Source organism: Bombina bombina, chromosome 1, assembly GCF_027579735.1.
Source record: "Bombina bombina isolate aBomBom1 chromosome 1, aBomBom1.pri, whole genome shotgun sequence".
Taxonomy (NCBI): domain Eukaryota; kingdom Metazoa; phylum Chordata; class Amphibia; order Anura; family Bombinatoridae; genus Bombina; species Bombina bombina.
The window spans coordinates 578,934,207-578,958,398 of record NC_069499.1 but is presented as its reverse complement, the minus strand read 5'-3'; the positions used below and the strand labels follow the sequence as shown (position 1 = coordinate 578,958,398).

The following is a 24,192-nucleotide window of genomic DNA, read 5'->3' as shown; positions in this document are numbered from 1 at the left end:
GCACCTGAGGATAATTCGTGGAAGTTTCCCTGCATTATAAGCCTGGTCTTGGACTTATTGCTTTTGGAGAAGTTAGCGTGGCTATCTGCCGATCTTGCAGGAGAGTATAGCGCTGACATAGCCCCTTCCTAAAGCGTGACCTCCAGGAGCTTAATGGGGAAGGCTTAGTCGGATGAGCTCTGTGGAAGGTACACAAAAGCCATGGAGCATATACTGTATATTGGAGAGAGATTCCCGGGATCTTTCTTCAGGACCCTAAACTTACTAATATTCTAGACAGCCTCTTTGAATATGGGTATCAAGAATTCCGTCAACTTGATATTTCTCACAATCATCAACAATCACAGGAGGAAAGATTGTTCTCTGATTGAAAGGATTGGACTTCCAGGGCATGAGGAAGGAAACATGAAAAACTGGATAAATCTTATATTTTTAAGGTAGAGCCAAATGCACAAAAACTGTACTACACTGTACAATAAGGAAGGGCCCAATGTACTTGGGTCCTAATTTCTTAGTAGGAGAATTCAGGTGAAGGTTGGTAGTAGAAAGCCAAACATTATCTACGCAGGCATAAGTAGGTGGAGAGGAATATCACTTATCTACCTAAGCCTTGTCCTTAGCTTGAGACTGTTGTAGGATATTCTGAAGAAGTGAGAAGTGTTGTGGGAGAGAGTTGAGATGCGTGGAGAGGGATAGTAATGGAGTATTAATAGAAAGATTAAGACGGGTAGAAGGATGAAATCACAGATTTGCAAAGAATGGAGTCATCTTGATTGAGCTATTAGTGGAATGAATTGATTCTGTCTACCACTACAATTATAGTGTTATACTGTATCTACAGTATTGGAAGGAGGTAATTCTACAATAAAGTCCATAGCTATCTCTGACCATGATCTGTTAAGTATAGGTAAAGGCTATAAGAGTCCCATAGGTGTGTAAGTGATATCTTTGGACCTGGCACAAATGTCACAACATGAAACAAAAGCGTTCACATGAGGAGACAGAGTTGCATGACTTCAATTCTCATTGATGGTGGTTTAAAGACTTTATTCTTATGCCAAAATAATTGTTGGTGTCCTGAAAGATTGTGCTCAAATTCTGACTTTTCAGGACTTTCAACCATTTAAGATAAGGCGTATGCTTTACTATTCTTAGATCCAGGATGGTAGGCAATATGAATCTTGAATTGGGTAAAGGACATGGCCCATCTAGCTTGACTAGGTTGTAATCTTCTAGCTGCCTTTTGATACTCCATATTTCTATGATTAGTATAGATGGTAAAAGATTTAATTGATCTTTCTTTAAAGGTGCCTCCACTCTTCAAGAGCACATTTAATACTTCTCTCACTATCACCAACATTGAAGATTCTCTCTTCTGAGGTAAGTTTCCTGGAATAGAAAGCAACAGGATGCAGTATCTCTTTCTCCCCAGGTCTTTGGGATAAAAATGGCTCCTATAGCATGTTCTGACACATCAACTTCCAAGAAAAATGGTTTCTCAATGTTGGGAGCAGATGTGAAAAGCGTCTTTAACTTAATGAAGGCTAATTGAGCTTTTTCAATAGAAGCTAGCAAATGCTATAATTCTTTGTATGACTTTCTTTTTTGAATTGGCCACTCAAAAATAGCTTTCACTTTTTTAGGATCCATTTCAATTATCTCAGAAGATAATACAAATACCAGGAATTAAATTGAATAGGAGTTGAATTGACCCTTTTCTTACTTAGCATACTATTAGTACATGTTCTTTAGGAGAACTTGAAAATACAAAAATATCATCTAAATATATTGTATTATTAAAAAAAGTAGAGGATATATATTTTTTTTTAATTGTGATGTCATTCAAAGCTTTGGCAAAATCCTCCATCCTTTGTCTCCATGAAGAATATATCCACCCAAGCTGGGGTGGTAGATGGTCTACAGGTTCAAGGATTAGCAGCACTCCAGAAGATAGAGTAAAAACACAGTCTTTATTCTTGCAAATTAAAAACAAAAAAAATACACACAAAAAATGGTGCAGTACAGCACAGCACATCAGCAAAAAGGTTTACAAAGAAGGGGAGCAAGGTCCTTTGGTAGATGGTCTAATAAACTCTGAAGTTCAGGACCAGATAATGGATCAATCTATCCAAAATTAATAGCATCTCCAGGTAAGGTCAATCGGGCAGTCATATGGGTGACTTGGTGGTAATTTATCTGCCTCTTGTTTAGAGAATACATTGGAAAATTCTTGGTAGATCTGGGATATTTGAGACAATTCACTTGTGGAATATAGAGCTGGAACTGAAGGTGTCAAACAACCAGATAAACATGCAAGTCAAGCAAAAGAACTGAAATAAGGGGGCAGTTGGCAGAGGCTTAAATTCAAGGTAATCACAGAGGTAAAAAGTATATTTAAATAACCATGTTGGCAGTGCAAAACTGGGGAATGAGTAATAAAGGGATTACCTATCTTTTTAAACAATAACATTCTGGTGTAGACTGTCTCTTTAAAGCTAACATGGAAACTTTCAAAGTATAATCACAAGGTGTAAAATCACTGCTGGATCTAAATCTAAATGTATTAAAATACAAATGAGAAAATGCAAAGCTTAAATGCAATAATACTGAAAGTGTAAGTATAACAAAACTCTCATATCATGCAGTGCTATATTGCACTGGGCTTGTCTCTGCTTCACATACATAAATGAGAGAGTTCTTGCAGTGCTGTAGAGTTCTGCCTTTTTTCTTTTAAAACTTCAGTGAGTTCAGTCTTTGTAAAAGTCTGAACTACATTTTCTCTCCAAGCTGGAAACTATTTGAATATCAGGGCCTTAGTATGCTTGTCTCCAATAATAAGAGTTAGAGGAATGGTTTAAAAAAGGACTGGTCCAGACTTAATAAAGGCTTCAATCAACCACATATAGGAACAGCAGAGTTTTTTTTCTACAGAGTGGGTATTTGATGAGTCGATAAAACAACTACTGGCACCAGAGTCGATAATGGCTTATTTCTCAATTTAATTATCTTGCCACTGTAAAGACAAATATATAAATAAATGTTGTTCAGAGGAAAATATAGAAACACTTGGATCAGACAAGATGTTATATTTACCTTCTTTTTACTGAAGACTGGACAGTTGTTTATGAAAGTACCGCATTTCTAGCAATAAATATATAAATTCATAGGCCTAGATTTGGAGTTTGGCGGTAGATGGGCTGTTAACGCTCCGCAGGCTTTTTTCTGGCCGCACCATAAATTTAACTCTGGTATCGAGAGTTCAAACAAATGCTGCGTTAGGCTCCAAAAAAGGAGCGTAGAGCATTTTTACCGCAAATGCAACTCTCTATACCAGAGTTGCTTACGGACGCGGCCAGCCTCAAAAACGTGCTCGTGCACGATATCCCCATAGGAAACAATGGGGCTGTTTGAGCTGAAAAAAAACCTAACACCTGCAAAAAAGCAGCGTTCAGCTCCTAACGCAGCCCCATTGTTTCCTATGGGGAAACACTTCCTACGTCTGCACCTAACACTCTAACATGTACCCCGAGTCTAAACACCCCTACCCTTACACTTATTAACCCCTAATCTGCCGCTCCCGCTATCGCTGACCCCTGCATATTTTTTTTAACCCCTAATCTGCCGCTCCGTAAACCGCCGCAACCTACGTTATCCCTATGTACCCCTAATCTGCTGCCCTAACATCGCCGACCCCTATATTATATTTATTAACCCCTAATCTGCCCCCCACAACGTCGCCGACACCTGCCTACACTTATTAACCCCTAATCTGCCGAGCAGACCGCACCGCTACTATAATAAAGTTATTAAACCCTAACCCGCCTCACTAACCCTATCATAAATAGTATTAACCCCTAATCTGCCCTCCCTAACATCGCCGACACCTAACTTCAATTATTAACCCCTAATCTGACGACCGGAGCTCATCGCTACTATAATAAATGGATTAACCCCTAAAGCTAAGTCTAACCCTAACACTAACACCCCCCTAAGTTAAATATAATTTACATCTAACGAAATTAATTAACTCTTATTAAATAACTTATTCCTATTTAAAGCTAAATACTTACCTGTAAAATAAATCCTAATATAGCTACAATATAACGAATAAATATATTGTAGCTATTTTAGGATTTATATTTATTTTACAGGCAACTTTGTAATTATTTTAACCAGGTACAATAGCTATTAAATAGTTAAGAACTATTTAATAGTTACCTAGTTAAAATAATAACAAATTTACCTGTAAAATAAATCCTAACCTAAGATATAATTAAACCTAACACTACCCTATCAATAAATTAATTAAATAAACTACCTACAATTACCTACAATTAACCTAACACTACACTATCAATAAATTAATTAAACACAATTCCTACAAATAAATACAATTAAATAAACTAGCTAAAGTACAAAAAATAAAAAAGAACTAAGTTACAAAAAATAAAAAAATATTTGCAAACATCAGAAAATTATTACAACAATTTTAAACTAATTACACCTACTCTAAGCCCCCTAATAAAATAACAAAGACCCCCAAAATAAAAAATTCCCTACCCTATTCTAAATTAAAAAAGTTAAAGGCACATGCCACCCACATTTTTTCTTTTAGGATTTCGAAAGAGAATGAAATTTTAAACATCTTTCTAATTTACTTATATTATCTCATTTGTTTTATTCTCTTGATATTCTTTGATGAAAAGCATATCTAGATATGCTCACTAGCTGCTGATTGGTTGCTGCACATAGAAGCCTTGTGTGATTGGCTCACCATGTGCATTGCTTTTTCTTCAACTAAGGATATCTAAAAAATGAATCAAAATAAATAATAGAAGTAAATTGTAATGTTGTTTAAATTTCTATTCTCTATCTGAATCATGAAAGAAAGATTTTGGGTTTAGTGGCCCTTTAAAAGCTCTTTTACCTTGCCAGCCCTGAACAGGGCCCTTTGCGGGGCATGCCCCAAGAATTTCAGCTCTTTTGCCTGTAAAAAAAACACATACAATACCCCCCCCAACATTACAACCCACCACCCACATACCCCTAATCTAACCCAAACCCCCCTTAAATAAACCTAACACTAAGCCCCTGAAGATCTTCCTACCTTGTCTTCACCATCCAGGTATCACCGATCCGTCCTGGCTCCAACATCTTCATCCAACCCAAGCGGGGGTTGGCGATCCATCATCCGGTGGCTGAAGAGGTCCAGAAGAGGCTCCAAAGTCTTCCTCCTATCCGGCAAGAAGAGGACATCCGGACCGGCAAACATCTTCTCCAAGCGGCATCTTCGATCTTCTTGCATCCGGTGCGGAGCGGGTCCATCTTGAAGCAGGCGACGCGGATCCATCCTCTTCTTCCGTTGTCTCCCGACGAATGACGGTTCCTTTAAGGGACGTCATCCAAGATGGCGTCCCTTGAATTCCGATTGGCTGATAGGATTCTATCAGCCAATCGGAATTAAGGTAGGAATATTCTGATTGGCTGATGGAATCAGCCAATCAGAATCAAGTTCAATCCGATTGGCTGATCCAATCAGCCAATCAGTTTGAGCTCGCATTCTATTGGCTGTTCCGATCAGTGGGGGGGGGGACCTCGGTTTAGGGGTACATAGGTAGTTTATGGGTGTTAGTGTAATTTAGGGTACAGTAGTTAAGAGCTTTATGAACCGGCGTTAGCCCAGAAAGCTCTTAACTCCTGCTTTTTTCCTGCGGCTGGAGTTTTGTCGTTAGAGCTCTAACGCTCACTTCAGAAACGACTCTAAATACCAGCGTTAGAAAGATCCCATTGAAAAGATAGGATACGCAATTGACGTAAGGGGATCTGCGGTATGGAAAAGTCGCGGCTGAAAAGTGAGCGTTAGACCCTTTAATCACTGACTCCAAATACCGGCGGTAGCCTAAAACCAGCGTTAGGAGCCTCTAACGCTGGTTTTCACGGCTAACGCCAAACTCCAAATCTAGGCCATAGAATGTCTTCTATTCCTTTCTACATCAAAGAGGGATCCCCAAATCAATCCAATCTGCATTGGTTATAAATAATCTGTCACCACAGGTTTAGATTCAGTAATTGGAGGATATTCAGGTAACTGAAAAGAAGATGATGAGGATATATTTTCCTTCCTTTTTTTTATCCTATACCTAAGCATATGACCTGAGAAATCATTTCTTCCAATGAAGCTGGAGGATCAAAATGAGGTAGTTCAACCTTCAGACTGTCAGATAGCCCTACTTGGAATTGATCAAAAAGAGCTGGCTCATTTCATGCTGTGTCTGCAGCCAGGTAGCTGAAATCTGTCACATAATCTTTCCTAGGTGTTTTACCCTGACACAAGGATCGCAGGGCACTCTGAGCTGAAGAGGTTTTTTTGTGGGTCATCATAGAGTGTATGTATTGCCTTAAGGAAATCTTCCAGGTTATCAACTATAGAGTTATAGGTAAGTAATAAATTATGAGCCTGTGTTTTTGGTTCACCAGATAGAAGGGAAATAAAAGTGCGGATCTTGAAACAATCAGTTGCATAGGTCTTGGGTTTGACTGAGAAGACGAATTTGAAGGATGTAATGAAGGCACAATATTTTCTTTGATCTCCTGAAAATCTTTCAGGAATAGGTAAAGCAGGTTATGGGCTGTCAGGAGTCACATCGATAGCTGCAGGAGCGAAAGCAGTGGTTCTAACTTGTAGAGTAAAAATGGGAATCCAAAGGTCGAGGAGCCAGAGAGCAACAGAAAGCACAGGGAAGGCCACAGGTAACAGAGAAAATAGAACCTGGAAGAACCAGGAGGGTCACTGACAGTTGCGGAAACTTACTTGTCACTAGAATAACCATGCAAGGAATATTAGGCTTCAGAGGCTTTTATAGGGCCTACTGTGACATTATCATGTTGTGCAGGGGTACCACTTGATCGTGTGGTGCCCTTTGGGATGTGCAATAACCGCCAGTGACTCTTAAATGTTAGTGTGTTCTTGTGTACCTGAGTAAGGCTTAAAGAACTTCAAATTGTAAAGGCAGAGAAGAGAGAAAGGGTTAGCGTGGCTGATACAGGCTTTAACAGCGCGGCTAGTGCATCCAAGAGGCCTTGAACTTAGCACACCTAGAGAAGTCAGCATGGCTACCCAGCGAACGCACAGGTAAGTATAGCACTGACTCTCATTTTCAGAAGTTTTTTTAACTTCCTTCTGTGCAGATCTCAGGGGTTAACTTTATCCCGTCAAAACTGTGTGCTCTGTTCCTTCCTTTCTTCAAAGACAGTGGCCATCTTTGATGACACACTGCAAATTCTTCTTACCAGGTGTAGGATTGATTTTGGGCTTATAAACCAAGAGCTTAAAAGAATACTAAACCCCAATTTTTTTCTTTAATGATTCAGATAGAGCATGCAATTTTAAGCAACTTTTTAATTTACTCCTACTATCAATTTTTCTTTATTCTCTTGCTATCTTTATTTGAAAAGTAGGAATTTAAAGTTTAAAGAAGCCAGCCCATTTTAGATTCAGCACCCTGGATAGTGCTTGCTTATTGGTGGCTACAATTAGCAAACCAATAAGCAAACATAACCCAGATTCTCAACCATAAATGGGCCAGCTCTTAAGCTTCACATTCCTGCTTTTTAAATAAAAATAGCAAGAGAACGAAGAAAAAATTATAATAGAAGTAAATTGAAAGTTGCTTAAAATTGCATGCTCTATCTGAATCATTAAAGAAAAAAAATGAGTTTAGTGTCCCTTTAATAATAGCTCTAGTATATGTGAGGACGGTCTTTTTGGATATGTGTTCCTTTTACTAACATGATTTCACCATTGCATGTATGTCTGTTTTTCTTGGAGAATTTCTACCATCCACATAAAGCAATAATTTTTGGACTTTTACTTTAAATATCCCTTTGCGCACTTAACATATTTTATTTATATTTCTCCTCAGAGCCTTGAAGTGGTAAACACCCTTAATAACAAGAGCTTTGCATACATTTATATTTATTTAGTCCTGTATTGACTCAAACAGTCATTTTTTTAAATTTTACAATTTTTTCTCTTAAAGAGACAGTACCCATTTTTTTCTGAATCCCTCACAGGGACATCAGTTTTACATTTTCACAATATCTGTGTGTTGCCCTGAAGAGTTTAACCCCTTCTGTGCCTGTTATTATGTACAGTGGGTATAAAAATTATACACATCCTTATGAAATTGCAGGTTTTTTAAATGTAAACCCAGAAAAAGTAACAATGTATATATCAGACTTTTTCCATCTGTAATGTGACTTTCCAACAATAAAAATCCAGATAAAATAAGAAATAGTTCATTATATTTTACATTTTAGATTAAAAAAAAACTACAACACCCTGGTTGAATAAGTCTGTGGGCTCTAGCTGTGTTCACAGTTAACCAATCACATTCTAAACCATGCCTTTGGGTAAATGACATGGACCTGCTATCAATGAAAGTGATTCTGATTAAATTCAGATAAAAGTCATCTGTTGCTGAAGGATTTGCTTGAATGTTTTGGGTTGTATCCAACTGGGAGAGCCTTGGGGGCATATATAATAATGTGTGAGCGGACATGATCCGATATTGCGGATCATGTCCACCGCACATCGATAAATGCAGACAGCATACGCTGTCGGCATTTATCATTGGACCAGCAGTGCAACGCCCCCCCTGCAGATTTGCGGCCAATCGGAGGCCAGCAGTGGGTGTCAATCAACCCGATCGTATTGGATATGTCCGTCCGCCGCCTCAGAGCAGGCGGACAGGTGATAGACCAGTGGTCTTTAAACCGCTGCTTCATAACTTGTGTTTCAGGCAAGCCTGAAGGCTTGCCAGAAACACGGGGCATCAAGCTCCTTACGGAGCTTGATAAATATGCCCCTTCATCTGCACAAAATTGCTGAAGAAACTGTGAGAATGAATTTTTTAAAAGTATAAATCAGGAGAGGGATATAAAATAATATTGAATGCACTGAATGTACCACCATGGGGCATTGTCAAAATCATCAAGTGCAAAAAATGTGATACCACAAAGACATTTCAAAGATCCAAAGTTGAATATAAAGGACAAGGAGAAAAAAATCACAGGGAGTCTACCAGAGGCCAACTGAAACATTTCTAACAGGTATCAGTCATTCCTAGCATGTAACCACCATATCTCGTATTCTGCACATCTGGGCAATGGGTTAATGTGGCAAGATAGAAACCCTTTTTTGCAAAAAGGAACATCCAAGCTCATCTAAATTTCCCAATCTATGTGGGAAAATGTGCTATGGTGTGATGAGATAAAGATTGAACTTTTCTGACTAAATTTAAAAAATAGGTTTAGTGCAAAGTCAATAAAGCGAATCATTCCATGGAACACCATAATGACTTTGAAGCATAGTGGTGGTAGCATAATGATCTGAGGTTGATTCTCTGCAGCATTTGTCTATCAATATATTTTGGCACAAAAAACCTGTTAGCCTCTGTCAGAAAGCTGAAAATAAGTGGAATTTCACATTCCAACATAAATATGACCTAAAGCACACATTCAAGTCAACCTGTAGAGGAATATTTATCAAGCCGTCAACTTTCTTGCATTCAATGGCACCAATACGCTATCCTGACATCGCCTAACATCACGGCCGTGGACCTGAATACGCTCTCCATATTTATTAAAAAAGCTGTCAAAAAGCCACGCACCAAGTATGGGGTGATGAGCAGCGGACTGTTGTTAACTAGCAGTCATCGATCTCGCTGCTATTCGGCTTTTTCCCAGCTTTATTTATATACTGTCACTAAACACCGCCACTATACTAAAATGTTCAACCCCTATCCCGCCGCTCCCAGACCCCGCCGCAACTAAATAAAGTTATTAACCCCCATCCCGCTGCTACCGGAGCCCACCGCAACTCTAATAAACGTATTAACTCCTATTCCGCCGTTCCCCGACACCGCCACAACTAACTAAATGTATTAACCCCTATCCCTCCGTAACTAAATAAATGTATTAACCCCTAAACCCCTGGCCTCCCACATCACTACCACTTACTAAACCTATTAACCCCCTAAACCACCAGCCCCCCACATCGCCTTAAACTAAATTAACCTATTAACCCCTAAACATAACAACCCATTAACTGTACATTAAAATTACATCATCACTATCTCATAATAAATTTAAACTTACCTTTAGAATTAAATTAAACTATATTAAGCTATTAATTAACCTACCCTAACTGTTATACTAAAATTACATTAAACTATATTAAACTAATAATTAACCTACCCTAACTGTTATACTAAAATTACATTAAACTGTAAATTAAATTAACTAAATTACATAGTTAAAAACCTAACCCTACTCAAATAATTTAAATCTACTATTAAAAATTACAAAGTTACAAAAAACTAACAACTGAGTTACACAAAATAACAAACACTAAGTTACAAAAAATAAAAAACACTAAGTTACACAAAAAACTAATTACACCTAATCTAAGAGCCCTATGAAAATAAAAAAGCCCCCCAAAATAAAAAAAAACCTAGCCTACAATAAACTACCAATGGCCCTTAAAAGGGCCTTTTGCGGGGCATTGCCCCAAAGAAATCATCTCTTTTACCTGTAAAATTAAATACAAACACCCCCCCAACAGTAAAACCCACCACCCAAACAACCAAACCCCCTAAATAAAATTCTATCTAAAAAACCTAAGCTCCCATTGCCCTGAAAAGGGCATTTAGCTCTTTTTCCGCCCTAATCTAAAATTAAAACCCACCCAATAAACCCTTAAAAAAACCTAACACTAACCCCCGAAGATCCACTTAGAGTTTTGAAGACCGGACATCCAACATCAACGAAGCCGGGAGAAGTCTTCATCCAAGTGGCAAGAAGTCCTCATCGAAGCCGGCAGAAGTCTTCATCCAAGTGGACCGAAGTCTTCATCCAAGCCAGCAGAAGTTTTCATCCAGACGGCATCTTCTATTTTCATCCATCCGGCGTGGAGCGGCTCCATCCTCAAGACATCCGGCGCGGAGCATCCTCTTCAATCGACGTCTTCTTCAAAATGAAGTTTCCCTTTAAATGACGTCATCCAAGATTCCGATTGGCTGATAGATTTTTATCAGCCAATTGGAATTAAGGTTGAAAAATCCTATTGGCTGTTGCAATCAGCCAATAGGATTAAGCTTTCATCCTATTGGCTGATCCAATCAGCCAATAGGATTGAGCTCGCATTCTATTGGCTGATTGGATCAGCCAATAGGATGAAAGCTCAATCCTATTGGCTGATTGCAACAGCCAATAGGATTTTTTCAACCTTAATTCCGATTGGCTGATAGAAATCTATCAAACAATTGGAATCTAAGGGATGCCATCTTGGATGACGTCATTTAAAGGGAAACTTCATTTGGAAGAAGATGTTGATTGAAGAGGATGCTCCGCGCCGGATGTCTTGAAGATGGAGCCGCTCCGCGCTGGATGGATGAAGATAGAAGATTCCATCTGGATGAAGACTTCTGCCAGCTTGGATGAAGACTTCGGTCCGCTTGGATGAAGACTTCTGCTGGCTTCGATGAGGACTTCTTGCCACTTGGGTGAAGACTTCTCCTGGCTTCGTTGAGGATGGATGTCCGGTCTTCAAAACTGTAAGTGGATCTTCGGGGATTAGTGTTAGGTTTTTTTTAAGGGTTTATTGGGTGGGTTTTAATTTTAGATTAGGGGTTTGGGCTGAAAAAGAGCTAAATGCCCTTTTAAGGGCAATGCCCATCCAAATGCCCTTTTCAGGGCAATGGGGAGCTTAGGTTTTTTAGATTAAGTTTTTATTTGGAGGGTTGGTTGTGGGATTTTCTGGGTTTTACTGTTGGGGGGGGGTGTTTGTATTTTATTTTACAGGTAAAAGAGCTGATTTCTTTGGGGCAATGCCCCGTAAAAGGCCCTTTTAAGGGCTATTGGTAGTTTATTGTAGGCTATGGTTTTTTTTATTTTGGGGGGACTTTTTTATTTTTATAGGGCTCTTAGATTACGTGTAATAAGTTTAAATATTTGATTATTTATTTTTTATTTTGTGTAATTTAGTGGGGGCTTTTTTGTAACTTACGGCTAGATTTAGAGTTTTGTCGGTAACTACCCGCGTAGCTAGCGCATGTTTTTTTCCCTGCACCTTTTAAATACCGCTGGAATTTAGAGTTCACAGAATGGCTGCATTAGGCTCCAAAAAAGGAGCGTAGAGCATAATTTACCGCCACTGCAACTCTCAATACCAGCGTAGCTTACGGACGCGGCCAGCTTCAAAAACGTGCTCGTGCACGATTCCCCCATAGGAAACAATGGGGCTGTTTGAGCTAAAAAAAAAACTAACACCTGCAAAAAAGCAGCGTTAAGCTCCTAACGCAGCCCCATTGTTTCCTATGGGGAAACACTTCCTAAGTCTGCACCTAACACCCTAACATGTACCCCGAGTCTAAACACCCCTAACCTTACACTTATTAACCCCTAATCTGCTGCCCCCGCTATCGCTGACCCCTGCATATTTTTTTTAACCCCTAATCTGCCGCTCCGTACACCGCCGCAACCTACGTTATCCCTATGTACCCCTAATCTGCTGCCCACAACACCGCCAACCCCTATATTATATTTATTAACCCCTAATCTGCTGCCCCCAACGTTGCCTCCACCTACCTACAAAAATTAACCCCTAATCTGCCGACCGGACCTCACCGCTACTCTAATAAATGTATTAACCCCTAAAGCTAAGTCTAACCCTAACACTAACACCCCCCTAAATTAAATATAATTTAAATCTAACGAATAAATTAACTCTTATTAAATAAATTATTCCTATTTAAAGCTAAATACTTACCTGTAAAATAAACCCTAATATAGCTACGATATAAATTATAATTATATTGTAGCTATTTTAGGATTAATATTTATTTTACAGCCAACTTTGTAATTATTTTAACCAGGTACAATAGCTATTTAATAGCTACCTAGTTAAAATAATTACAAAATTACCTGTAAAATAAATCCTAACCTAAGTTACAATTAAACCTAACACTACACTATCAATAAATAAATTAAATAAACTACCTACAATTATCTACAATTAAACCTAACACTACACTATCAATAAATTAATTAAATACAATACCTACAAATAAATACAATGAAATAAACTAACTAAAGTACAAAAAATAAAAAAGAACTAAGTTACAAAAAATAAAAAAATATTTACAAACATTAGAAAAATATTACAACAATTTTAAATTAATTACACCTACTCTAAGCCCCCTAATAAAATAACAAAGACCCCCAAAATAAAAAAATGCCTTACCCTATTCTAAAATTAAAATAGAAAAGCTCTTTTACCTTACCAGCCCTGAAAAGGGCCCTTTGCGGGGCATGCCCCAAAGAATTCAGCTCTTTTGCCTGTAAAAAAAAAAATACAATAACCCCCCCAACATTACAACCTTCCACCCACATACCCCTAATCTAACCCAAACCCCCCTTAAATAAACCTAACACTAAGCCCCTGAAGATCTCCCTACCTTGTCTTCACCACGCCGGGTGATCAGCCAATCAGATTGAGCTCGCATTCTATTGGCTGATCGGAACAGCCAATAGAATGCGAGCTCAATCTGATTGGCTGATTGGATCAGCCAATCGGATTGAACTTGAATCTGATTGGCTGATTCCATCAGCCAATCAGAATTTTCCTACCTTAATTCCGATTGGCTGATAGAATCCTATCAGCCAATCGGAATTCGAGGGACGCCATCTTGGATGAAGTCCCTTAAAGGAACCGTCATTTGTCGGGAAGTCGTCGGTGAAGATGGATGTTCCGCGTCGGCAGGATGAACTACATGGATCCGGAAGAAAGAAGATTGAAGATGCCGCTTGATAGACGACTTCAGTCTCTCTGACCTCTTCAGCTCCCGCTTGGATGAAGACTTGAGCCGGATCATGGACATCTTCAGCCCCCCGCTTGGGCTTGGATCAAAACATCGGAGGCTCTTCTGGATCGATCGGTGAACCCGGCGTGGTGAAGACAAGGTAGGGAGATCTTCAGTGGCTTAGTGTTAGGTTTATTTAAGGGGGGTTTGGGTTAGATTAGGGGTATGTGGGTGGTGGGTTGTAATGTTGGGGGGGGTATTGTATGGTTTTTTTTACAGGCAAAAGAGCTGAATTCTTTGGGGCATGCCCAGCAAAGGGCCCTTTTAAGGGCTGGTAAGGTAAAAGAGCTTTTCTATTTTAATTTTAGAATAGGGTAGGGCATTTTTTTATTTTGGGGGTCTTTGTTATTTTATTAGGGGGCTTAGAGTAGGTGTAATTAGTTTAAAATTGTAATATTTTTCTAATGTTTGTAAATATTTTTTTATTTTTTGTAACAGTTCTTTTTTATTTTTTGTACTTTAGTTATTAACTATTTAATAGATATTGTACCTGGTTAAAATAAATACAAAGTTGCCTGTAAAATAAATATTAATCCTAAAATAGCTACAATATAATTATTATTTATATTGTAGCTATATTAGGGTTTATTTTACAGGTAAGTATTTAGATTTAAATAGGAATAATTTATTTAATAAGAGTTAATTTATTTTGTTAGATTTAAATTATATTTAACTTAGGGGGGTGTTAGGGTTAGGGTTAGAATTAGCTTTAGGGGTTAAAAAATTTATTAGAGTAGCGGTGAGGTCCGGTCGGTAGATTAGGGGTTAATGCTTGAAGTTAGATGGCGGCGATGTTAGGGAGGGAAGATTAGGGGTTAATACTATTTATTATAGGGTTATTGAGGGGGGAGTGAGGCGGATTAGGGGTTAATACATTTATTATAGTAGCGGTGAGGTCCGGTCGGCAGATTAGGGATTAATAAGTGTAGGTAGGTGGAGGCGACGTTGGGGGCAGCAGATTAGGGGTTAATAAATATTATGTAGGTGTCGGCGGTATTAGGGGCAGCAGATTAGGGGTACATAGGGATAACGTAGGTGGCGGCGGTGTGTGGTCGGCAGATTAGGGTTTAAAAAATTTGAATAGAGTGGCAGCGATGTGGGGGGACCTCGGTTTAGGGGTACATAGGTAGTTTATGGGTGTTAGTGTACTTTACAGCACAGTAGTTAAGAGCTTTATGAACCGGCGTTAGCCCAGAAAGCTCTTAACTCCTGACTTTTTTCTGAGGCTGGAGTTTTGTCGTTAGATTTCTAATGCTCACTTCAGCCAAGACTCTAAATACCAGCGTTAGAAAGATCCCATTGAAAAGATAGGATACGCAATTGGCGTAGGGGGATCGGCGGTATGGAAAAGTCGCGGCTGCAAAGAGAGCGTTAGACCCTTTCCTGACTGACTCCAAATACCAGCGGGCGGTAAAAACCAGCGTTAGGAGCCTCTAATGCTTGTTTTGACGGCTACCGCCAAACTCTAAATCTAGGCGTTAGTGTTTATTTTGTGTAACTTAGTGCTTGTTATTTTTTGTAACTTAGTTGTTTTTTGTAACTTTGTAATGTTTAATAGTAGATTTAAATTATTTGAGTAGGGTTAGGTTTTAAACTATGTAATGTAGTTAATTTAATTTGTAGTTTAATGTAATTTTAATATAATAGTTAGGGTAGGTTACTTATTAGTTTAATATAGTTTAATGTTATTTTAGTATAATAGTTAGGGTAGATTAATTAATGTGATGTGGGGGGCTGGCGGTTTAGGGGTTAATAGGTTTAGTAAGTGGTAGTGATGTGGGAGGCTAGGGGTTAGGGGTTAATACATTTATTTAGATGTACACAGGAGATCCCCTCGCAATTTGAAGGAACTTATTCACAGACTTTCTGCTGTAATAAATGTAAAAGGTGCCACAAATTATTTGGGCATGTGTGGTATGCATACTTGTGCACCAGGGTGCTGTAGTGTTTGTTTAGTTTGTTTGTTTTTTCATTTAAAATGTTCCTAATAATTTACTTTTTGGGGGGGGATTTTTGTTTGTTGGATGATCACAATACAGAGGGAAAAAGTCTGACCTTTACATTTTTGTTATTTCTGTCTTTACATTTCAAAGGCCTGCAATTTCATAAGGGTGTGTAGACTTTTTATATCCTGTATATTTCTGTACTGCTATCTATTTTTAGATACTTGATTGTTATATTCTAAATCATTATGGAGCAAAGTGGTGCAGCTAAAGTCTTAGGACCTTATGCTGATACTATTAGGGGAGGCTTCAGCTAACAATTTAACTCCTCATGTTTTTTGCGATGTAAGGAAGTGTTGGTGTGTTCCCCTTCTCAACTTTGTTGTTAAGTAGACTACCATTCCTTTAGAAGACAGGACCTAATGGACAGAAAACTTAAAGGTTTCTTCAGAAGATATGTTTTGTTCAGCTGCTGCACTCTGATGTGACAACATCTCTGACTTTACTTCTCAAGAATCTACCGTTGATGAAATTCAAGATTACTTTAGAATGGTCAAGACTGTGAATCGTTTCATTTGTGCAAAGGGTGCTGCTATGACTGTCCTGACTATATAAGAGCTGCATGGCTCAAGTCATTGTCTGCTGATATAGTATCTAAAAGCAAACTTCTTTTCCTGCCATTTTAGGGAATCTTGTTTCAACCTGGAATAGATGTTATCATTGCTTCAGTCACTAGAGCTGAAGGAGCTTTCCTGCCACAAGTCAAAAAAACGAAATGTAGGTTTAGTCAGCTAGACAAAGATCCTCCTCTTCAGTGTCTCAGAGGTCAGACACCTCCAAGTGGAAGTGATTATTCTGGTTCCCTTTAAGAAACAGAATCAGCAGTTCTATTCAAACCTTTTCATTTTTCTAAATAAAGACGGGACAAACAGGCCAATGTTAGATCTCAAAACTCTGAACAAATTTCTGAAAGTTCCAACATTCAAAATTGAGTCTTTTTCATGTTATTACCTTTAGTGCAGGAGGGTCTATTTATGTCTACCATAGGCATGAATTATGCCTTTTTGTATATCCCTATTCACTGCGATAAAACAATATTTTTAAGATTTGCCATTTGAAACAGGCATTACCAATCTGGGCTGCTCCCATTTGCTCTGGCAACAGCACCAAAAATCTTCACAGAGGTTCTCAAAGCTCTTTTGTCCATAGTGAGAGCTCATGCTAGCTCCTAGAAAACCTTCTTTTGCAGGCAGCTTCTTTTGAGATGGCTCAAGAACATACACAGTTCTTTAGTTTCTCCATTCCCATGTTTGGAATATCAACTTCTCAATAGGCTCTCTACAACCACAAACCAGAGTTTCCTTTCTCTGCTTCCTCATAGACTCTGTAACAATGAGACTCACTTTCACAGATGCTTTCAGACTCAAACTGGAGAAGGTCTGTGCCCTTTTCCAACAAACTCTCCTCCTATAGTGCTTTAATACATGGAAGTAGTTGGTCTCATGGTAGCGGCTTCAAATGCTGTAACTTTTGACAGATTCCACTTCCTTTGCAGCTTTAAATGTTGCAACAGTGGAATGGAGATTACAGCAATCGGCCTCAGAAGACAAGACATTCTCTAACTTGGTGCCAGACTCACCAATCATTTATTCAGGGAGCCTCATTTCTCTATTTGAATTAGGTAGTAATTGCCATAGACAACAGCCTGCTGGGTTGGGGCCCAGTCTGAGGTTCACAGAGAGTGCAGGTCTCCAAGGGAGGCAAGGTTACTGATCAACATATTGGAACTCCAAGCAATCTAGAGGGCTCGGCAGAGTTTGTCCCTGTTATGAGATTTCAGCCAGACAATGTCACAGCAGTGGCTTACATTTATCTCCAAGACGGTACTTGAGGTGCCTTACCAAATTCTATTATTTGCACCTTTGTGACTGGGATTTTAATACACTAAATTGTTGTGAACTTAATTTTGACTTTGCTTTAATCCTGTTTGAAAGCCTGGTTATGAAAAAAACCTGTGTTGAAATCGGCAATCACAACAATGAGAGTGTTAATTAGAAACAATCATTCACCTAGATGACAAGTTTTGAAATTGACATTTCAGCGTTAAAACAGTAACGCAGCCATTCCGACTCTTGTCGGTATAACTGTACCGCAAGCATTTTAGCCTGTAACGCAACGTCAGTCCCGCACTCGAAAAAATTATGTTTTTGCATGGGATTTCCATAGCTCTGCCATTACAAGTTTTGCGGTGAGGCTAAAAAGCTTGCGTTACACCCTATAACGACAGGCTCCGTCTTGCAATCTGAGACCAGTAGTTATGAGTTTTACGCAACAAAACTGTTACACAAAACTCATAACTAAAGTGTTACAAAGATTAGGCAGATTAGGGATTAATACATTTATTTTGTTGGCGGCGATGTCGAGAGCAGCAGATTAGGGGTTAATAAATTTATTTAGGTGTCGGCGATGTCGGGGGCAGCAGATTAGGGGTGTTTAGACGTGGGGTTTATGTTAGGGTGTTAGATTTAAACATAACTTTTTTTTTTCCCATAGACATCAATGGGGTTGGTTACGGAGCTTTTCATTCCGCAATCACAGGTGTTAGTTTTTTTTTTCTAACACTCTCTCCCCATTGATGTCTATGGGGAAAGCGTGCACGAGCACATCAAAGCAGAGCTTGTATTTTGTGCAATATGGAGCTTAACGCAACCATACCGCACGCACAAGGCAGCTTTCAAAAACTCGTAATGGCAGTGCTATGGAGAGTGAAACTTTTGCTGCGTTCATTTTGCACCCTCTATAGCGCAATGATAGATGCAGACAGCATCGTACCATGTCCGCTCGCACTATAATAAATAAACCCCTAAGTGTCTAAAAATATCAGGAAAATGTAGTGAGATCACCTAGAACTTTTAAGCTCTATGTTAAAAATAGGGCTTTTAGCAGTGAGCTGAAAACACACTTGCGGCACAGAGAAGGAGCCAAAACCTGCTATTGAAAACAAATTAGCAAAAGGACATTTAATACTAAAACTTCCCTAAAAGACCAGAGAATTTTTTTGAATTTTTGCCATCACTCCATTTAAACAGAAATAGAGCCTCGTTTTTTTATTTATCAAAACTATATATATATTTTTAGTAGAAAACTCAAAGTATTGATCTAGGCCCATTTTGGTATATTTCATGCAACCATTTCACTGCCAAATGCGATCAAATGAAAGAAATCGTTAACTTTTTTACAAACTTTAGGTTTTTCAATGAAATTATTTACATACCGCTTGTACAATCATGGCAAAAATGGTTGTTTGTTCAGAAATAGCAGACAAATATGGCTTTGCCATTGCTTTTTGGTAATTAGAAGGCCACTAATTGCAGCTGCGCACCAAACTTTTAGAAGCCCCAGCAGTGAGGGCATTAATCAGGTAGTTTGTAAGGTTAATTTTAGTTTAAGTGTAGAGATTACCATCCGACCTAACACTTCCTACCCCCTGATACCTCCCAAAAAGCTCTCTAACCCTCCCCCCTCTAACTAGTTTCCACCATCTTGTACTGACAGCTGTCTGCCAGTACCCAGTTTTCTATTAACCCCTTAGCGACCAAGGACATACAGGGTACGTCCTACAAAAACTGTCACTTATAATGACCAAGGACATACCCTGTACTTGATCAGGGGTTTCAAGCAGTGGAAGCAATCTTGATCGCTTCCAGGTGCTTTCAGAGTATTGCAGCAATGCCTTGATATTGAGGCATTGTGCAATACCCTTTTTTTAACAACCGATGCAGATGTAGCCCTCTCTGAATCAGCCAGTGATGGTGCAGATCATTGGTGGGTGTGAGCCATTGCAGGGAAGCGGGTGGGCGGCCCATCGCTGGAGGATATCCGGTAGAGGAGGTGGGATCGCAAGCAGGGGTGCCGGGAGCATGCACAGGGGTGGAAGCGCGCTCGGGGGCGGGAGCGCACATGGGGGCGGAAGCGGGTGGGACCTCTACACTATGGTACCTGTAAAGTAAAGGCAAGGAGGGAGAAGGGGTGGATAAATGTTATCCAAGGGATCTGAGAGGGCTGGGGGTAGGTTATTGAGAGGGGGCAGCTACACTACAGAAAAAAAAATTTTTAAACAAGAAAAAGCTAATTGTTTGGCAAACTGGCAGTACCCAAGAAGACGGCAAATAGGGCGAGGGGGGAGGGTTAGAGAGCTGTTTGTTTGGGGGGTTTAGGGAGGTTGGGGTCTAAGGGGGGATCCTACACTGCAGAATATATATATATTTTTTTTAAAAAAAATCCTTTTATTTTAGTACTGGCAGACTTTATGCCAGTACTTAAGATGGCAGAGACAATTGTGGGGTGGGAGAGGGAAGAGAGCTGTTTGAGAGGGGTCAGGGAGAGATCAGGGGGTGGGATGTATCAGGTTGGAGGCTGATCTCTACACTAAAGCTAAAATTAACCCTACAAGCTACCTAATTAACCCCTTCACTGCAGGGCATAATACAAGTGTGGTGCACATCGGCATTTAGCGGCCTTAGAATTACCAAAAAGCAATGTCAAAGCCATATATGTCTGCTATTTCTGAACAAAGGGGATCCCAGAGAAGCATTTACAACCATTTGTGCCATAATTGCACAAGCTGTAAATAATTTTAGTGACAAATTTGATAATAGAAATAATGTGAAACATTGTGTAAAATAGCACACTCTATCGGAATTTTGTTTAATACTTTACTGTCTCTTTAATGCGATAATAAACTGTAGGAGCTCCATTTATCAACTGCAGATGCAGCGGTGGAGATCTTGCTGTGAGCATCAGTCATAAGACTACTGCGTCCAGTATTGAGCTATAAACTATAACAGATCTATATACAGGTAAAAAAAAAAATGTCAGTTAATAAATTCACCCTTACCTGATTAAAAAAGTCTGTCAGAGTCTCCGAGCAATTTCCATATTCAAGCTTGAAGTCTGCTTTAATGGTATGAAAAGCAATGCAACCATTGGGCTTCAGAATACGAATAGCTTCTTGGAAAAATAAATCCATATTAAAAAAGTGTACTGAAAGAGCCCCATGTATCAGATCAATAGATTCATCTTCCAGTGGTAAGTTCTCACATGCAGAAATCCTACAAAACAATGTAAAAATTAGATAATTAAAACACACACACACACACATATACTGTATATATATATGCACCAGTCCGCCCAGAAACATTGTTGCAATTAGGCATTTTCATGTTTATTTTGTTTGTTTGTATTGGTATGACACAAAAAAGTGGGGAGAAAAAAGCCAAATCTGACACATTCCATGCAAAACTCCAAAAATTATTGGCACCCTCAATTTAATATTTGGTAGAACACCCCTTGGAAGAAATAACTGTAATCAATTGTTTCCTGTAACCATCAATGAGTTTCTTACAACTCTACTGGAATTTTGGACCACTCTCACCAACTGCTCCAGGTCTATTAGATTGGAAGAGCTCCTTTTCCCAACTGCTATTTTGAGATCTATATGGTCATTTGTGTCATAATTGCACAAACTGTTTGTAAATAATTTCAGTCAGAAACCTAAAGTTTGTGAAAAAGTTAACAATTTTTTTTTATTTGATCACATTTGGCGGTGAAATGGTGGCATGATATATACCAAAATGGGCCTAGATCAATACTTTGGGTTGTCTACTAAAAAACATATATACATGTGAAGGGTTATTCAGGGATTCCTGACAGATATCAGTGTTACAATGTAACTATCTCTAATTTTGAAAAAAAAAAATGGTTTGGAAATAGCAAAGTGCTACTTGTACTTATTGCCCTATAACTTGCAAAAAAAAAAAACATTTGGTGTTTCCAAACTCAGGACAAAATTTTGAAACTATTTAGCATTGGTGTTTTTTGGTGGTTGTAGATGTGTAACAGATTTTGCGTGTCAAAAGTAGAAAAAGTGTGTTTTTTTTCATCATATTTTATAAACAATGTTTATAGTTTATTATAAGATATGATGAAAATAATTGTATCTTTAGAAATTCCATTAAATGGCGAGAAAAACGGTATATAAGTAGTGTGGGTACATTAAATGAGTAAGAGGACAATTACAGCTAAACACAAACGACACAGAAATGTAAAAACAGCCCTGGTCCTTAACGGTAAGAAAATAGAAAAATAGTCTGGTCACTAAGGGGTTAAATTAATATGCATTATACATGACCATACCTTTTATTTCAAACATTTCAGATATAATGTAGTCAGTGTCACACTGTTGCCGTGCCGCAGCAGTGGTGACTCGTTGCTATAGCCGTTGCCAAAGACGCAGGCGGTGGTGCAGAGCGTGGGGCGATGACATAATTGCCACACGCTGTCTCTCCTGTATGACACTTTAATTACACCTATGTGTCCTCCTTGGCGCTGATATGCACCTATGTAAGTACTCCATTCACCTTACATCACTGCTCAAGTATAGGTGTTACTGTGTATGCTCCTGGGTGCTATTATCTGTATGTGCTGGATTGCTATTAAGTTACTGAACTCTGCCTGTCTGACTACTCTGCTTGCTTAACCCAAATGAGGTAGCAAGAGCAGTTTATCTTCAAGGACAGAAGTTGGGAACCCATACCATACAATTGCAGAGTGTGGATTATATACTAGAGGCTATAACTGCTAAGCTCTCCTCACTAGTTGCAGTGAAAGATACCATTCTTGTTGTTACACCACCGGTCTCTGCTTCTAGTGCTGCAACTTCTTCCCCTGCTTCTGGAAGTATACCCCGGATACCATTCCCTGACAAATATGAAGGTACTACTGATTGTAGGGGTTTTCTTAACCAGTGCAGGCTGCACTTTCGCAATGATCCTCACACCTTCCAGTCTCATCAGTTAAAGGTCACCTTTATCATTTCCTTATTGAAAGACAAGGCTCTGGCCTGGGTCTCCCCTATTTTGGAACAGAGTGCTCAACTCCTAAATGATGCTGATGCTTTCATTTCTGCATTATCTTCTGTGTTTGGGACTTCTGACTGTGCTTCTGCTGCAGAATACTTTCTCCTGGATCTCCGCCAGAGCAATAGAACTGTGGCACAATATGCCATTGAGTTTTGCACCTTGGCACTTAAAACCAGTTAGGATGGCAGTGCTCTTAAGGCGGCCTTTAGGAGATGTTTGCATAAACCCATCAAGGATGAACTTACTTATTGTGATGTTCCTTCTTCCTTGGATGACTTTATAACACTTTGTATCAGTCTAGATTCTCACTTCCAGTTCCAGGAGAGACAAGCTGAAAGAGACAGAACTTGTAGAATCCTTCCCTCTCGTCCTCTCACTTGTCTGGTCTCTAGACTATCCTCTTCCCCCTCATCACCTCCAGGCAACTCTGTAGAGGAACCCATGGATCTCTCCTCCCTCAAACCTTCTGAATCCAAACGACAGGGAAGAAGGAAATTGAGACTGTGTTTCTATTGTGGTTCTAACTCACACCAGCTTAAGAATTGTGATATTCTGCAGGAAAAGCCAATGCTTAGAGGATAATATTGGGGTACCTCTAAGCGTGATTACTACTAAAACTCCTCACTCCTCTCGGATCCTGGTACCTGTTACCCTAACCTTCCTTTAGAATTCTGTCCACGCTCAAGCCTTTATTGATTCAGGGGCAGCTGGAAATTTTCTTGATCACTTTTTTTTTTATTTAGGCAGGCTTACCTCTTTTGCAGAAAAAGCAATGTCTCAAGATAACTGCTCTGGATGGCACTCTCCTTGTATCAGGTTTAATCCATTTCGAGTCAACACCCCTACCCCTGACTGTGGGAGTCCATCATACCGAACAGTTGCAGTTTGATGTCATTCATTCTCCAGCACAACCTGTCATCCTTGGTCTTCCTTGGCTTTGCATACACAATCCACAGTTCAACTGGGCTAAGGGACAGTTGACGTCCTGGGGTACCTGCTGCTTCCACTCCTGCCTTGCTAAGGTTACTCCTCTGCTCCGCATACCCATAGCCAGACTACAGACCCCTTCAAGCCTTCCCTCAGTCTGTGTGGATTTCACAGATGTGTTTGAAAAGAAAGCAGCTGATGTGCTGCTACCCCACTGTCCTTATGACTGCAAAATTGACATCTTTCCTGGAGCTCCACTTACTAAAGGGAGGACTTATCCACTCTCCAAAGCTGAAACCAAATCCATGGAGGAGTATATTCAAGAGAACCTAGCTAAAGCTTTTATTTGCCCTTCCTCCTCTCCTGCCAAGGCTGGCTTCCTTTTCGTCAGTAAGAAGGATGGTGGGCTCAGAGCCTGTATTGACTACAGAGCCTTAAACAACATCACTATCAAGAATCACTATCCCATTCCTTTGATCA

At 39.3% G+C, this 24,192-nt stretch overlaps 1 protein-coding gene across 1 annotated transcript in view; it reads right to left on the bottom strand.

Annotated features, from left to right (window-relative positions):
* The window catches only part of LOC128638847 (uncharacterized), a 231,332-nt gene that overhangs the window by 93,344 nt on the left and 113,796 nt on the right, over window positions 1–24,192 (bottom strand). Inside the window, exon 3 of the mRNA XM_053690982.1 lies at window positions 20,763–20,976. Coding sequence (XP_053546957.1) covers window positions 20,763–20,976 — 214 coding nt within the window. The remainder of the gene's footprint in view (window positions 1–20,762; window positions 20,977–24,192) is intronic.